Source organism: Oncorhynchus tshawytscha, linkage group LG10, assembly GCF_018296145.1.
Source record: "Oncorhynchus tshawytscha isolate Ot180627B linkage group LG10, Otsh_v2.0, whole genome shotgun sequence".
NCBI lineage: Eukaryota > Metazoa > Chordata > Actinopteri > Salmoniformes > Salmonidae > Oncorhynchus > Oncorhynchus tshawytscha.
In genome coordinates this window covers 9,135,350-9,151,335 of record NC_056438.1, presented here as the reverse complement: position 1 = coordinate 9,151,335, position 15,986 = coordinate 9,135,350, and the positions used below count along the sequence as shown (strand labels likewise).

General features: G+C 42.5%; 1 protein-coding gene across 1 annotated transcript; it reads left to right on the top strand.

Moving 5' to 3' along the window:
- The first annotated feature begins 9,974 nt into the window (after window positions 1-9,974).
- LOC112260951 (gastrula zinc finger protein XlCGF7.1) lies at window positions 9,975-11,906 on the top strand. The gene is made up of 3 exons (XM_042329455.1): window positions 9,975-9,996; window positions 10,154-10,243; window positions 10,679-11,906. Exon 3 carries the CDS (start codon window positions 10,975-10,977, stop codon window positions 11,842-11,844), a length of 870 nt encoding a protein of 289 aa, XP_042185389.1. The 5' UTR covers window positions 9,975-9,996; window positions 10,154-10,243; window positions 10,679-10,974; the 3' UTR covers window positions 11,845-11,906.
- The last annotated feature ends 4,080 nt before the right edge of the window (window positions 11,907-15,986 follow it).

Below are 15,986 nucleotides of genomic sequence, written 5' to 3'. Positions count from 1 at the left end.
AAACCAGTACAGTTGAAAAAATACCAAAAAAGCTCATAGCCTTTAGGAGTGTCCGATCTACCTGCCTAGTGGTTAGTGTTGGATTAGTAGCCGAAAGGTTGCAAGAACAGATCCCCGAGCTGACAAGGTAAAAAATCTGTTGTTCTGCTCCTGAACAAGGTCGTCATTGAAAATAGGAATTTGTTCTTAACTGACCTGCCTAGTTAAAAAAAAGAAAAAATGGAGACCACAAACTGTTCTACATTTTAAACTAAGGGAGGGACATATAAAATACACTCCGATGACCAAAAATAATCTAGGCATGTATTCATTAGGTTTCAGAAGTGAAGCAAGGCTTCTTGTACATTTCACTAAGACCACATGTGCTCAGTATAAACTAAAGAGCCAGTAAACACCCCATGTCATTACCCCAGATTAATTGAATGTAATGTAAGACTGCAGACCATTTCTGAAGTACCAACTACCAACCAATCAGTGGCTAAACATAGTCCCTGTGGGTATATACCCTTAAACATAGTTTTTATTATTTAACCAGGCAAGTCAGTTAAGAACAAATTTTTTTTTTCAATGATGACCAAGAAACAGTGGGTTAACTGCCTTGTTCAGGGGCAGAACGACAGCTTTGTACCTTATCAGCTCAGGGATTCGATTTTGCAACCTTTCGGTTACTAGTCCAACAGTCCAACGCTCTAACCACTAGGCTACCAGCCTTGTGTCCCAGCTTAAATCAAAGATGGGACACACTGTTCCCCGGGGGCCGAAGACGTGGATGTCGATTATGGCAGCCCCCAGCACCTCTCTGATTTAGAAGGGATTATAATAATGTTGCTTCGATCACAGAAAAAAAATGTTGATCTATATCGTGCAAACTAATGGGGCGAACTCTGTGAAGTTCAATCTCTTGCGTCTCTAATCGGTTTGGCATTTGTTCTACATGGCAGTCCCGGAGGATGTTTAGAGGGAACATTGGCTGTGTGTGTGTGTGTGTAATTATGTGTGAGTAGAGTCCAGTGTGTGTGTGCATACTGAAAAAGAGTTAATGCAGATAGTGTGGGTAGCTATAGTGCCTTCAGAAAGTATTCACACTACTTTACTATTTCCACATTTTGTTGTTACTTCCTGAATTTAAAATGGATTAAACTGAGATTTTGTGTCACTGGCCTACACACAATACCCCATAATGTCACACAATACCCCATAATGTCACACAATACCCCATAATGTCACACAATACCCCATAATGTCAAACGTGGAATTGTTTTTAGACATTTTTACTAATTAAGGAGAAATTAAAAGCTTAAATGTCTTGAGTCAATCAATACGTATTCAACCCCTTTGTTATGGTAGGCCTAAATAAGTTCAGGAGTAACAATGTGCTTAACAAGTCACATAATAAGTTGCATGGACTGGACTGTGTGCAATAATGGAGTTTAACATGATTCTTTAATGTCAACCTCATCTCTGTACCCCACACATACAATTATCTGTAAGGTCCCTCAGTCGAGCAGTGAATTTCAAACACTGATTCAACCACAAAGACCAGGGAGATTTTCCCAAAGCCTTGCAAAGTAGGGCACCTATTGGTAGATGGGTAAAAATGAGAAAAAAATTCAACATTGAATATCCCTTTGAGCATGGTGCAGTTATTAATGACAATTTGGATGGTGTATCAATACACCCAGTCACTACAAAGATACAGACGTCTTTCCTAACTCAGTTGCCGGAGAGGAAGGAAACCGCTCAGGAATTTTACCATTAGGCCAATGGTGACTTTAAAACCGCTACAGAGTTTAATGGCTGTGTTAGGAAAAAGGAAAAAACTGAGGATGGATCAACAACATTGTAGTTAATCCACAATAGTAACCTATTTGACATAGTTGAAAAGAAGTCAGCCTGTACAGAATAAAAATATTCCAAATCATGCATCCTGTTTGCAAAAACTCACTAAAGTAAAAAATTGCTAAACATGTCCTGAATGCAAAACTATATGTTTAGAGCTATGCACAGGGAAAGTTCTAGAGGAAAACCTGTTTCAGCCTGCTTTCCAACAGACACTGGTAGACAAATTCACCTTTCAGCAGGACAATAACCTAAAACACAAGGCCAAATATACACTAGAGTTGCTCACCAGACAACATTGAATTTTCCTGAGTGGTCTAGTTACATTTTTGACTTATATCGGCTTGAAAATCTATGGCAAGACTTAAATGGCTGTCTCGCAATGATGAACAACCAACTTGACAGAGCTTAAAGAATAAAAAATTATAATATGCAAATATTGTGTGCAAAGTTCTGAGACTTACCAAGCCTCATAACTGTAATCGCTGCCAAGGGTGATTCTAACATGAATTGACCCAGGGGTGTGAATACTTATGTAAATTATACATCTGTTTTTCATTTGGGTGGCTGGATTATTTGACAATTTATAGGGCCTTACTCTGACACCCCCTGGTATAGAGGTCCTGGATGGCAGAGAGTTCTTCCCAAGTGATGCACTGGGCCGTATGTCTTACCCTCTGCCTTGCGCCTTCGTATGCCAAGCAGTTGCCATTAAAGTGGTGATGCAGCCAGTCAAGATGCTCTCAATGGTGCAGCTGTAGAACTGTGAGGATCTGAGGACCCATGCCAAATCTTTTCAGCCTCCTGAGGGGGATATAGGAGTTGTCATGCACTCTTCTTGTGTTTGGACCATGATAGGTGTTGACACAGAGGAACTTGAAACTCTCGACCCGTCGGTGTGAATGGGGACCTGTTCGGCCCTCCTTGCCTATAGTCCATGATCATCTCCTTTGTCTTCATCACGTTGAGGGAAAGATTGTTGTCCTGGTACCACACTGCCAGGTTTCTGACCTCCCTGTAAGCTGTCTCGTCATCGTTGGTGATCAGGGCCATCACCATCGTGTCATCGGCAGAGTTAATGATGGTGTTGGAGTCGTGAGCGGCTATGCAGTCATGGGTGAACCGGGAGTACAGGAGGGGACTAAGCACGCACCCCTGAGGGCGCCCCATGTTGAGCTTCAGCGTGGCGGATTTGTTATTGCCTACCCTCACCTCCTGGGGGCGGCCTGTCAGGATGTCAAGATCCAGTTGCAGAGGGAGGTGTTCAGTCCAAGGTTCCTTAGTTTAGTGATGAGCTTGAAGGGAACTATGGTGTTGAACGCTGAGCTGTAGTCTATGTACAGCATTCTGACTTAGGTGTTCCTTTTGTCCAGGCAGGAAAGGGTACTGTGAAGTGCAATACAGTTTGCATCATCTGTGAATCTGTTTGGGCAATATGCGAATTGGAGTGGATCTAGGGTGTTTGGGATGATGGTGTTAATGTGAGTCATGATCAGCCTTTAAAAAGCCTATCTTTTCAGATTCCACAATGATTATTTAGATGTGTACACAACATCACCGCACTTTGTAAGTCACCTTGATTTAGCACGTGTGAGTTTACTAGGACTGCATAGGTTTTGAGAGATCTGTTATCCTTGTGGAGCCAGACTTTCACCACCTTTAGCATCACACGGCCAGAGTGATTTGACAGGTCCAGGTAGACTGTAGTTGGCGGTGAGCTGACCATCGGGACACTTATCCTTTTCTTCAACGAGGTCATGAAGGACAGGCAAGTGTTGCTCTTTGCAGACGTTGCACGCCTTTTTTTTTTAGAGTGCAGGAATCTCGCTGGTGTCCTTGACCACACCGCCAGCACTTGTCTTTATCCTTGACCACACCGCCAGCACTTGTCTTTATCCTTGACCCCACTGAGCTATTTGGTCTTTGGAGAGCTTCTTAAAACTTCTCACAATAACTGAGGTAGTGTTCTTGATTCTTGCATAAAGGGCGTTATGGTTTAGGCTTCTCTTTGTCCCTTGGATACCTTCCTTTCCTGTGGAGCTGAGGACTTGTTCTTGGACTTTGGGGAAGACGCTGAATGCTCAGTAGTCTGGTCTGTGGAGCTGAGGACTTCTTCTTGGACTTTGGGGAAGACTCTGAATGCTCAGTAGTCTGGTCTGTGTTGTAGAGGACTGTGGCAGACTTGTTCTTGTTGTGGTAAGATGGACGCTGTTCTTTAGCTCCCTTTTCCTCTTTCTGGTCCAACTCGACGGGTCCGACTGGGAATCCGCTTGGCCTGAGACTTGACTTGTAACCATGCAGTCAAGTAGGGTGTAGGTTCTGTCAACCCCTGTTTGTAGAATGCCTTTGGTAAGGCAATAGGTTTTTTTGGGCCTGGAGTCACAGGTGCTAGAGGCACCCCAGGTGTAGGCTGCTGGCGTGGATTGGGCCTTTGTGGTGGCACCGCCCCGTGACCTTTATAGGATAAGAGCGGGTGTGGTGCTGGCATGCTCATAGAAGGGTAGAGTAACCATAACCCTTTTCTAAGAGGGAGTGGCGCCGCTCTGCCTTCTTCAGTTCGTTCTGGGCCTGGCGAAGGCGTCTTGCTCTACTCTCCAGCTGCATCTCCTGGTATCTTCACTCCGTGGTGAGTTGGTGTCTCTCCATCTCTACTTTTGGAATTGAACCGTGCTGCCTCTCTCTCTCTCTCTCTCTCCAGCTAACTGGTGTTCCAGTTCTATCTTCTTAAGATGAACTTGAATATATATGAGTCATCTCTGTTGTTGCCATTACTGCTTTGTTGACTGTGGGCTGGTGACCCCCCTTCTTTGGAGGTGCTTTTAACGACCTTTTATTGTGGCTGGCCTGGGCTCAACAGTTCGCTTTGTTGAGGTTGTGGATGATCCTCTTCATCAGAATCCTTCTCAAGGTCTTCTTTTTCCGGGGGCTTGGCTTGCCTGAAGCTGACCTGTGGGGGGAGGGCTCACCAGTTTGAATACCCTCACCTCGGTGGACATGCCCACTTGGAGCGTTTATTAGAGTGTGTGGGGTGGTTGACTATGTAGTCCTCCATTCATTTAGGATGCTGTATCTGCCATCGTGGACGGTCATCTCCTTGGGGCTTGGTCCCTTGGGAGATCTGGTTGTCCTCAGTCTTGATGTCCATCATCCCGGTTTGAAGAACCATAAAACGGAGTCTGGTACTCTCTAATGTGTGGACAGGCCACTGGGTGTAAATGGATACAGGATATTTCGGCCTGTAACAAAGCCCTTTTGTGGGGGAAAAACAAATTGGCTGGTCCTCATCAGTGGGTGGGCCCATGCCCTCCAGGTCCACCCATAGCTACGCCCCTGCCAAATCATGTGAAATCCATAGATTAGGGCCCCAATTGAATTTATTTCAATTGACTGATTTCCTTCTATGAACTGTTACTCAGTAAACTCGTTGAAAATGTTGCATGTTGGTTTTATATTTTTGTTCAATATAAGTAGACCAGACCAAGCTGCTATTGACTGGAACTGACCTTTTTTTTTCAATGGTAAACCGCCCGAGTAAACCATCTTCATTTATCCACCATCTTTGTCTGTGCTAAAAAAAGAATATATTTTTTTTTTATAGCTCTGATAGTGTCAACCAAGGCTGCGTTCATAACCAAGTTGGAAGGTGGTAATTACCTGTTGTGCAGTGTTGGATATCAGTTGGATGCATTCACGGTCTTTGAACTCCATTGAGAAACACAGATTGGCTAACGGTCAACAAGCTGCATAAACTAAACGTACAGCCATCATGCTCGTAAACAACTTATAGTGTTCAAAAAACACTTAGTTTTGTTTAGGAATAACCCAACAAGTGATATGCTTCAGTAAGATTGAATTTTTATCATTTATAGCAATGGTTATCAACTGTACGGAAGGGATGGAACAGAAGTCGCAGAGAGGTATTTGGGTGTGCGAGATTTGACATCAGAAGAGTTACAGGGTGTGTTAAGTGGTGGTGTCCCATTATTTCAGGTTGTTGGCATGAGGTAGGACTAAGTAGATTTAAATAGTAGAGTAGGTTGGTGTTTTTTTTTCTCAATTTTATTAATTTTTAGATTTTTTTTGTGAGTGTAGTGTAATTGCTCACCCCTGTGTTAGATGGTAGGGTATTTGTATATTTTGTATATTCATTTTTTTAAAGCAAAGTATGACAGAGTTCTAGTATGTTGTGGTTAATGCAACATATTGGATGCCAACTGCCGTAAAACCCCAAAGAAGAAAAGAAGAAGGAACGCGTACACTGTGGGTGCTACTTCGAGAACACAAACACTTGCATCTTTCACAGAGACGGGCATCTCTGGTGTTTTGTTGGACATAGAGGCTGTGCGGTTTAGGGATAACATTCCAGGGCCCTCGTTTATCAATGTCACGTAGAAAAGCTTCTAAATTAACTTGTACGAAGAAAATGGAGAATGTTGATTTACACACACCTGTAAATATTTTGCCTTGATAAATCAGACACTTTCTTAAACACTGTGCTCGTGCAAGTGAAGTCTCATTTACATAAAGAACTGCCCTAAATGACCATTTATGGTCACATACCTTCCCTTTGAAGCTGCCAGAAATGTCACTTTGGAGCAGGTTAGAGCTGTGGTAAATTCTGCCTCATCTGAGTGCAGAACAGTTAATGAAATGAAAAATAAATGGTTTGATTTGAAAATATTAAAAAAATAAAAAAAAATTGATCCACAAAAGCGATATAAGTGCAACAGGATTAGGGCAGAGTGACTCTTTACTGTCTGCTATGGACCAGCACACTGTCTGCTATGGACCAGCACACTGTCTGCTATGGACCAGCACACTGTCTGCTATGGACCAGCCCACTGTCTGCTATGGACCAGCCCACTGTCTGCTATGGACCAGCACACTGTCTGCTATGGACCAGCACACTTTCTGCTTGGACCAGCACACTGTCTGCTATGGACCAGCACACTGTCTGCTATGGACCAGCATACTGTCTGCTATGGACCAGCACACTGTCTGCACATGGACCAGCACACTGTCTGCTATGGACCAGCACACTGTCTGCTATGGACCAGCACACTGTCTGCTATGGACCAGGACACTGTCTGACCCTGAAGGAATACCAGACACACCAACTGATGGTAAGTCAAGCTTTATTTTTGCAACCATATTCAGACATGGACCACATCTAAACATTTTTTTCTTGACAATAAATATCATATATGACAAAATAAATGTAACAAAATGTATTTTAAAAAAAGAACATGAAATCTTCACAGATGTGGGTGATTTGCCTGACCCCTCATTCCCAGGCCTACCAGAAGGGTGCCCTCTGACCCCTCATTCCCAGGCCTACCAGAAGGGTGCCCTCTGACCCCTCATTCCCAGGCCTACCAGAAGGGTGCCCTCTGACCCCTCATTCCCAGGCCTACCAGAAGGGTGCCCTCTGACCCCTCATTCCCAGGCCTACCAGAAGGGTGCCCTCTGACCCCTCATTCCCAGGCCTACCAGAAGAGTGCCCTCTTTGGTCGAGCGTTTCAGCTGCGCCGCATGTTTTGAATGACGCAGTCAGTCCCGAAACAACAACAGATCAACACATCCATTCTTGGACTCAAACAGCAGCTGGACGCAATGGACAGAGAAATAAATCAATCATTGAAAGAACTTGATGATTGTGTCAAACATGTGAGACAATAAATTCTGGTGTAAATGTAAATGTTTGAGTTTATTTTTTATTTTTACAGGGACAGTGCACATTAATCAACGTTTCAGTAAAAGTGCTGGTTTTAGCCAGCTGGCTAATTTTCAACCTCAGTCCCTGGGCAGGTTATTAAAAACTATTACAATATAGACTATCATTGAGCAGTGAGCACACGCAGAGCAACATAGGACAAGCAAGACGTAGCATACAGACAGAGCAACATAGAACAAGCAAGACATAGCATACAGACAGAGCAACATAGGACAAGCAAGACATAGCATACAGACAGAGCAACATAGAACAAGCAAGACGTAGCATACAGACAGAGCAACATAGAACAAGCAAGACGTAGCATACAGACAGAGCAACATAGGACAGGCAAGACATAGCATACAGACAGAGCAACATAGGACAAGCAAGACATAGCATACAGACAGAGCAACATAGGACAGGCAAGACATAGCATGCAGACAGAGCAACATAGGACAAGCAAGACGTAGCATACAGACAGAGCAACATAGGACAAGCAAGACGTAGCATACACGCAGAGCAACATAGGACAAGCAAGACGTAGCAACATAGAACAAAAAAGCAGCAAGACAAAATTCCTAAAAGCAACAAAGTGTTTCCACACCTCACAAGCTACAGACAACATGGAAAGCGGCAACACACAGCTAGGGATTATGTTCACAAATCTGATTGACCTTTAGCCATGTATTCATACATTTTGTGAAAGTGTGATAGGTGGTGCAGTTATGTGTGTCTGAAGGCAGTGTATTCCAGACATGAGAAGCTCTCACAGAGAAAGCGGATTTACTAAAGGTGCTTTTCCTTAAGGGAACTATACAGTCACCTCTCATGGCAGACCTTGTGGATCTGCTGCCTTATGTTTGGGTTTTCTGTTTAACAAAAATACTGAGTGGAGGGGGAGGAGCCAGGCCATTTAGGATCTTGAATACAAGATGGACAGCGTCCATGTATTGCACAAGATTTTCCCAACTCAGGAGCTCATGCTTTCTGAGGATGTAACAGTGATGATGGCTATTGGGCTTCCTATCAAACACTTTGAGAGCCTGTTTGTAGACAGACATTTCTCATATATCCATTTGTTTTGTCTTGTTTCATACACACCTGGTTTTCATTCTATAATCACACTGCATGTATTTAGTCCTCTGTTCCCCATGTCTTTGTGTGTAATTGTTTATTGTTTATGGTGTGTGTTCACACGCTATACTTTTTGTATTCATGTTCTGTGATTTTTGGGCACTTAGATGTCATGTTGTGCCTATTTTTTGACTGGAATAAAAGTGCTGCCTGTTTACTCTACACTGCTCTCCTGCACCTGACTTCGCCTGCCTTACACAGCCTTAACAATAGTTTACGATATGGTCCAGTATGTCAATCCTCTCTCCATTTCAAGGAGGGTATTTTATTAGCAGTTTGACTTTTCACCCACAAAGTGCTGTGCGTACGTATTGTGCTTAAATACGTGTGTGCTTAAATTTACGCACATTCTCAAGTATAAGTACAAATTGATAAATCCCACACTTTGCTTAGAAATGATCCCATGCATGGTTTACGAACAGTACGCAACATTGATAAATGAGGGCACAGGAGTGGGAGACGCACGTCGATTGAATCGAATGATAGACTGAAGGAAGGAGCAAAACCTGTCGGTTTTACTGTTGTTTGCTGAAGCGGTTCTCCCAATTTATGTAAAACTTGGGTATGTGAGATATGCGGTGAGACAGAAGTGTTACAATTGTAAAAAGTTAGGACACGTGGCAAGTGTTTGTAGAAGGAATAAATGTGTCGTAGTTGAGTCAGATGAAGCGTGTTGTTGTGATGGGAATCACGTTCCCGAGTTCCCGGAGTGCCCTGTATGGATGAGGGAGGTCGCAGTGGCAAGGATCAGGGCTATCCAGCAGGTCTCCTATGTAGAGGCAGTGAACATATCTGAAGGAGTGAGTAGAGTTGGTTCTGGTTGTGCATGGCCCACAGTCTGCAGTGAATGCCATGCAGGAGAAGGATCCCGACATACTAATAGTGAAGAAAGTGGACTTTGTTGCGTTCATAACGAAAGTGATAAATTGCACGAGTCAAACTAATAAAATAAATCAAAGAAGCTAGACATCATTGTGAAGTGGCAAATATATTTCTGGATCTCCAGGACTTTACAGCTAAAATATTACAGGGCGTACTGAATTAAGAAGTTCCCCCCTCCCAGGTGTAGGGATCTGAATAGTACCGTTTTTGTTTGACATTCAGGGTAGTGGCGTGAATTTGGTCCGTGTTAATGTATTTATTGTTGGTAATTTAGTATGATTTGTTCATCCACAACATTTTTTGTTTTTGTGGTATTTTTTTTATTTCCCGTACAGTAGGTGGCGGCAAATACACTTTATGAGTGTAGTCCGCCAATAAACATCAGCAAAGAAGAAGGTTATGAACGCAGCACAAGACATTGTCAGCGGGTATGGTTTGTTTGTGACAGCCATTCTTCCTTCGTTGACGAAGCCATTGTAGCTGAATACCCAACTCTCAGTCGACTGAAAATGTCTAAACTACAGTTGTTGCGTTTGTTTTTAAATGAGCGTTTAACCGCGGCTGCTGTGGATATTTTCGGTGCAGTTGAGAAAACGGTAGTGGAGTACCAGGAGGAGAATGATCGGCTACGGAGACTGCTGGGGATCACACCAGAGGTACCACTATGTAAAATAGGTTCGTATGTAGATACTGATAGCTAGCTATAGTTCTACTCTATTAATACACTCCACACTGTTTAGGCTAACAGGGATTACCATTTCAACAATTGTACTTACAAAAAATATATATATATACGTTTACCATATATGGGTAAAAACAGTCTTTGTCACAAACCAGGAAGTTATTTGAATTTATAATTAATGAATTGACAAACTTCAGAAATAAATAGCTTTTTAATGTATTAAGAACTCATTTAAAATATATATATTTTTGTTATTGGATTGGAATTTGAGTTTACTTTTACATTGAATTTACAAGCTTAAATTCAAATGGACCCAACCATCAAATCAGATGTTATACCACATGCTTAGTAAACAACAGGTGTAGACTAACAGTTAAATGCTTACTTGTCTAAAGGCTGTATAGGTAACCTCTACTCCTTCCCTCCAGACTCCCTGCAGCTCTCTGTCTCTGAAGAGGAGGTTCCCCCTGAGCAGCAGCACTGTGAGCAGGAATGGAGCCCCAGTCTGGGACAGAAGGACCCAGAGACCAAACAGATTAAAGAGGAACAAGAGGAAGTCAGGACCAATCAGGAGGAAGAGCAGCTTCAAGGGCTCATTCATACCAAAGACTCCATATTCTCTTCAACTTCCGTGAAAAGTGAATGTGATCAGGAGGACCATCTTTGGTTCTTGACTCTTCCCCAAACCCAGACTGTGGAGAACAGAGAGTGTGAACCTAAACCAATGCATCTCACATCTTGTGGCACTGTGACCCACCTAAAGGGTCTCAACATTCACTGTGACCCTCCAGATAATCAAAACAATGCATCAAGCCACAGCTCAGCTGTAAGCATTGACCCAGAAAGACTTTACAACAGTCCACTATTGGATCCCAGCCCACCTTTGGATCTCAATCGACCAATGGAGAAACACCGTTCCAAGCCCAGCATCATGTCCAGAAAAGCTCTGGAAGCTGACCTGCAGAGGCATGTGACTCTCGCCAAGAAGAGCCTAAGTGAATGCTACAACTCCACCTGTAAACTGAAGGCCCATGTCCGACTCTGCCACGATGGTAAACCCTGCACCTGCCCCTTTTGTGGGAAGACCTTCAAGCAAAAAGGACATCTATCCAGGCACATGAATATTCACACAGGAGAGAAACCATTTACCTGTGGTGACTGTGGGAAAACCTTCAATCGCAAGGAGCACCTAACTAAACATAGACAGACTCACACAGGAGAGAAACCCTTTAGCTGTGGTGACTGTGGGAAAAGCTTTAATCGCAAGGAGCACCTAAATAAACATATACGCATTCATAGAGGAGAGAAACCATTTAGCTGTAGAGACTGTGGAAAAATGTTCAATCGGAAGGGAAACCTGAATTTGCACATACTGACTCACACAGGAGAGAAACAACATGGCTGCTCAGTCTGTGGTAAAAGATTCACTCAGAAGACTCATCTGCTGAAGCATATGGACAATATCCACAAAGAGGGAAAAACAGACAGAAGAAATAAAATCAGTCAGAAGATGGGAATAAAAAGACAGGATGTGACCAACTCTCTTACGAAAGGAGAGCAACTCCAGACCATTCATACTGTGTCTCTCAGATGAATAAATGTATCATAGATTGTCATAAAACATTGTATGTAAATAAAGTTTGGTTTGGATTTGAACGATGAGGACAGTATTGCAGGAAATTCACAGGTCTGTTGAAATTTTACCTTAATTAGAAACAGTAAAATCTGGTCGTTTTGATTTGGAATGTCTCTCAGGGTGATGACAGAATGGTCGGGCTTTATTGATACATTTATATTGAACACAATTCCAGAAGAGGGGAGCGGAAGAGGAGGGGGACCCATGTACCCCGCTTCAATCAAGCAGACTTCAGACACCCCCAAGAATGACGCGGGAGACGAATACATCTATGGCCTCCTTGTCAGGCCTCTCACACTGCAGACAAGGGTCCTGGGGCGAGCCTGACAAACTTAGTAGCTACCTCAGTTGTAGTTTTATGTCCCTATATAAAAATAGCAACAAAGTTTTAATGATTGAGTGACAGGTTGGCACATACAAAAAATATTTATCCACTGCACTGTTTCAACACAACGAGGCGCGCTGCGGTGTGTGTAGGGGGGCTATGGAAAGCCACTAGGTGGTTAGGTATTTTCCTTTGGGGAGAAAACACTTCTCATCTCTGTGGTAGACTAAGTGAATAACATGATACTCCTACGCCTGTAATATTTAATTTCGATGTATTAGGTATACCGTTGAAGCTGTTCACTCTTAGCTAGCTAGCTGTAAAATGTGTGTGTTATTAGCCTTAGCTTATTTAGCTGGCTCAAACCAGTTAACCTGCCACGGTGGATATCAGAAATGGGGTTCACCACGCTGATTAGGAGAGCGATGAGCAGCAGCATCAAACCACAGACCGCCACCAGGCCCAACAGCGATGACGAGCTCCAGCTTGCTCGGTGTGCAGAGTCTACCCACCCTTCCAAAAGCACCGCCAGGATAATGGCTCCCCAGCCGCCTCCAACCCCGACTGTTCCTGATGATATTGGAAGATAGGAGCCAGACCAGAGTAGCCTAGAATCCTACCGTAGCCACAGGTTTTCTGTACAACAACTTTCATTAAATAGCAACTGGTTCATAAGAAGAAAGTGGCTGGAATACTCGGTTACTGCAGATGCTGCATTCAGTTTCCCATGTCGAAAGTTGTGTGTTGGGTCGAATACTAACGCAGACAAGGCCTTGTGAATTACGGGGGAGCTCCTAAATGCAATTACGGGGGGTCTCTAATTCTAATTTAAAGCATTCTATATGTTTCAAGTTTAAAATAGTGGTAAATATGTTTAAGCATAGATTTTCTGGTGTACTTATTAATTGTTGCCATTTGTTTGCCATGAGTCTTGATAGCCAACGCATTAGATTTATCAGTTGATTTATCATCGTTTGCTTTTGTCAGTCAGCTGTTTAGAGCGCTCTTGCGTTGTTTTTCCAGGTGCGCGCGGGAACGGTTGTTCTCGGTGCCACCCGTAGCCAGAAGTAGTAGACGGTTAGTTTAGCTTTATTATTTTCTGTTTCTTTCCAGGATCGGCTTATGATGGTGGACAAAATCACTAGACAACTAGCCTACAGCTAGACACCAGTGCGCATCCAATTCATCCAACAAGTAACAAGTAGACTATACTCTAATGGACAGTAGGCCTATAAATTGCCTCTTTTGATTAGATATGGTTTTAACGTTCGATTTTGAAGCATTCGATTTTGCAATGGCACAGGCCAACATTACTTTGGATTTGTGTGCCCATGAGAACTGGTTTCACGGTGAAACACGTAGGCATAGTAACACACACAGTGCATTTTCCCGAGAACTCCAAGATCCATAGTTTGTACAGGGTTTAACTTCAATGCTCTAATTCAATTCGTACATTCTTAATAATGACGCAACACTGTCATACATGTAATTCATGTAAAGAAAGAAAGGTTGTGTTTTATGTCATACGATCTGTGAAGACTCCAAGCATTAACTCGTGAATTAGGGTGTAAAAAACACGCACGAAATCTGCTGAAATATATGATGTACCAATATGCACGAATGTAATATGAGGTTGGGCTGATATAATTTACAAAGGAAGCATGTGTGTTTAGTGAGTCCGCCAGATCAGAGACAGTAGGGATGACCAGGGATGTTCTCCTGATAAGTGTGTGAATTGCACAATTTCTGTCCTGCTAAGCATTCGAAATGTAACTAGTACGCGTGGGTGTCAGGGAAAAAGTACATTAGGCAGTTTTCGTTCCATTGTTATTTAATTCTAAGCAAGTCACAGCCTATATGCGCAATTTGTAAACTATAATGATTTAATACAACAGAATGTTGTTTAAATGCTGTTGTGTCGCACTCATTTCACAGTGTATTTCTTTGTAGACTATAGCTTTGAAATAATATAGCCTAAATAATTCATGTTTGTTCCTTTTAGGCTTCCTGTCTGGCTCCTGACCTATTTAGAATGTTTATATGCTGTTTAATACGACATGTAGCCTATTTGAAATGATGTTCATTCTTACATTCACCTTTTCAAATTTATTCAAATAAATACTGCTCATTGAAATCCAGATGGTTTGGTTTCAATACTTAAAAACCAATTGGTAGGTCCAGGTATTCTCAAAAATAGATGGGTGATGGTTAAATTGTGATTTTAATGAATGGAGCGCAGTTTTTTCCCCCTGTAAGCATGGATCGGTTTTTAGCGGGAGCTCAACTCCTCCCACATACTCTGTTGGAAACGCAATAGAGCTCGAGAGCTTGTAGTCCTAAAACCCGGAAATTAGTTACCTCTGGTTCGTTCAGCCATCCCTGTTGGAAAAATGAATGGGAAAATAATAGGGTTTTGGGATAAACGCTGAAAATAAGGTCTGAGGTCAACACATGCTTAAGATATCTTATACCTTTTGTCCTATGAGGCTGTCTCATCGTTGTTGGTGATCAGGCCTACCACCATCGTGTTGTCAGCGAGCGTCTGCGTTACCAACGGATAAAATAGAAGTCAGTTCTATTTGTGACGCAGATCGCGCTGCAAGTCCTGCCTCTCACATACCCTCATTGGCTTATAGAAGTAGATACCCACATGACATCTCATTGGTTATACCCACGTGGGTGATTGAAAGACAAACTGAGCTGTCGGTCGTTGTGGTAATACTATGAAAGTATAGATGCCAATCGCCATATAAGTTCATAGAAGAAAAAGCCTGGAAGGAGGAGAGATGACTAGAAACGATTCGGTTGACCATTTTATGTGTGGATTAATTGGTGGAGTAGAGGACCTTGTGCATTTCAGGTAAAATAACAACTCAATGTTTATATCGCAGGACAAATTAGCTAGCAACAGCAAGCTAGCAAAATAGGACAAATTAGCTAGCAAGTGCAAGCTAGCTAGCTAAATTGCCATAAATGTTTAATGCTTTTCGACCTGTCCCAAAAATGAATGTAATTGGTTCAGAGTTTGTTTTGAACGAATTGCAAAAATCGCTGAAGTTGGAGACTTTTATCTCCCTCACCAACTTCAAACATCAGCTATCTGAGCAGCTAACCGATCGCTGCAGCTGTACATAGTCTATTGGTAAATAGCCCACCCATTTTCACCTACCTCATCCCCATACTGTTTTTATTTATTTACTTTTCTGCTCTTTTGCACACCAATATCTCTACCTGTACATGACCATCTGATCATTTATCACTCCAGTGTTAATCTGCAAAATTGTAATTATTCGCCTACCTCCTCATGCCTTTTGCACACATTGTATATAGACTCCCCCCTTTGTTTTCTACTGTGTTATTGACTTGTTAATTGTTTATTCCATGTGTAACTCTGTGTTGTCTGCTCACACTGCTATGCTTTATCTTGGCCAGGTCGCAGTTGCAAATGAGAACTTGTTCTCAACTAGCCTACCTGGTTAAATAAAGGTGAAATAAATAAATAATTTTAACCTGCGTGTCATGATCGCCTTTGGTGTGGGGGGACAAAATTAATTTATGCACAATGGCACGCAGCCGGTTTGTGTTCCATGTTAAGCAAATGTTTACTCCTGAACTTATTTAAGCTTACCATAACAAAGGAGTTGAACATTTCGACAAACCTAGTTCCACTTTGACATTATGGGTTAATGTGTTTTAATAAAATTCAGGCTGTAAAACAACATTCTGAAGGCACTATAGATAGATGTACATGTAAACAGGACTAACAGTGAATAGA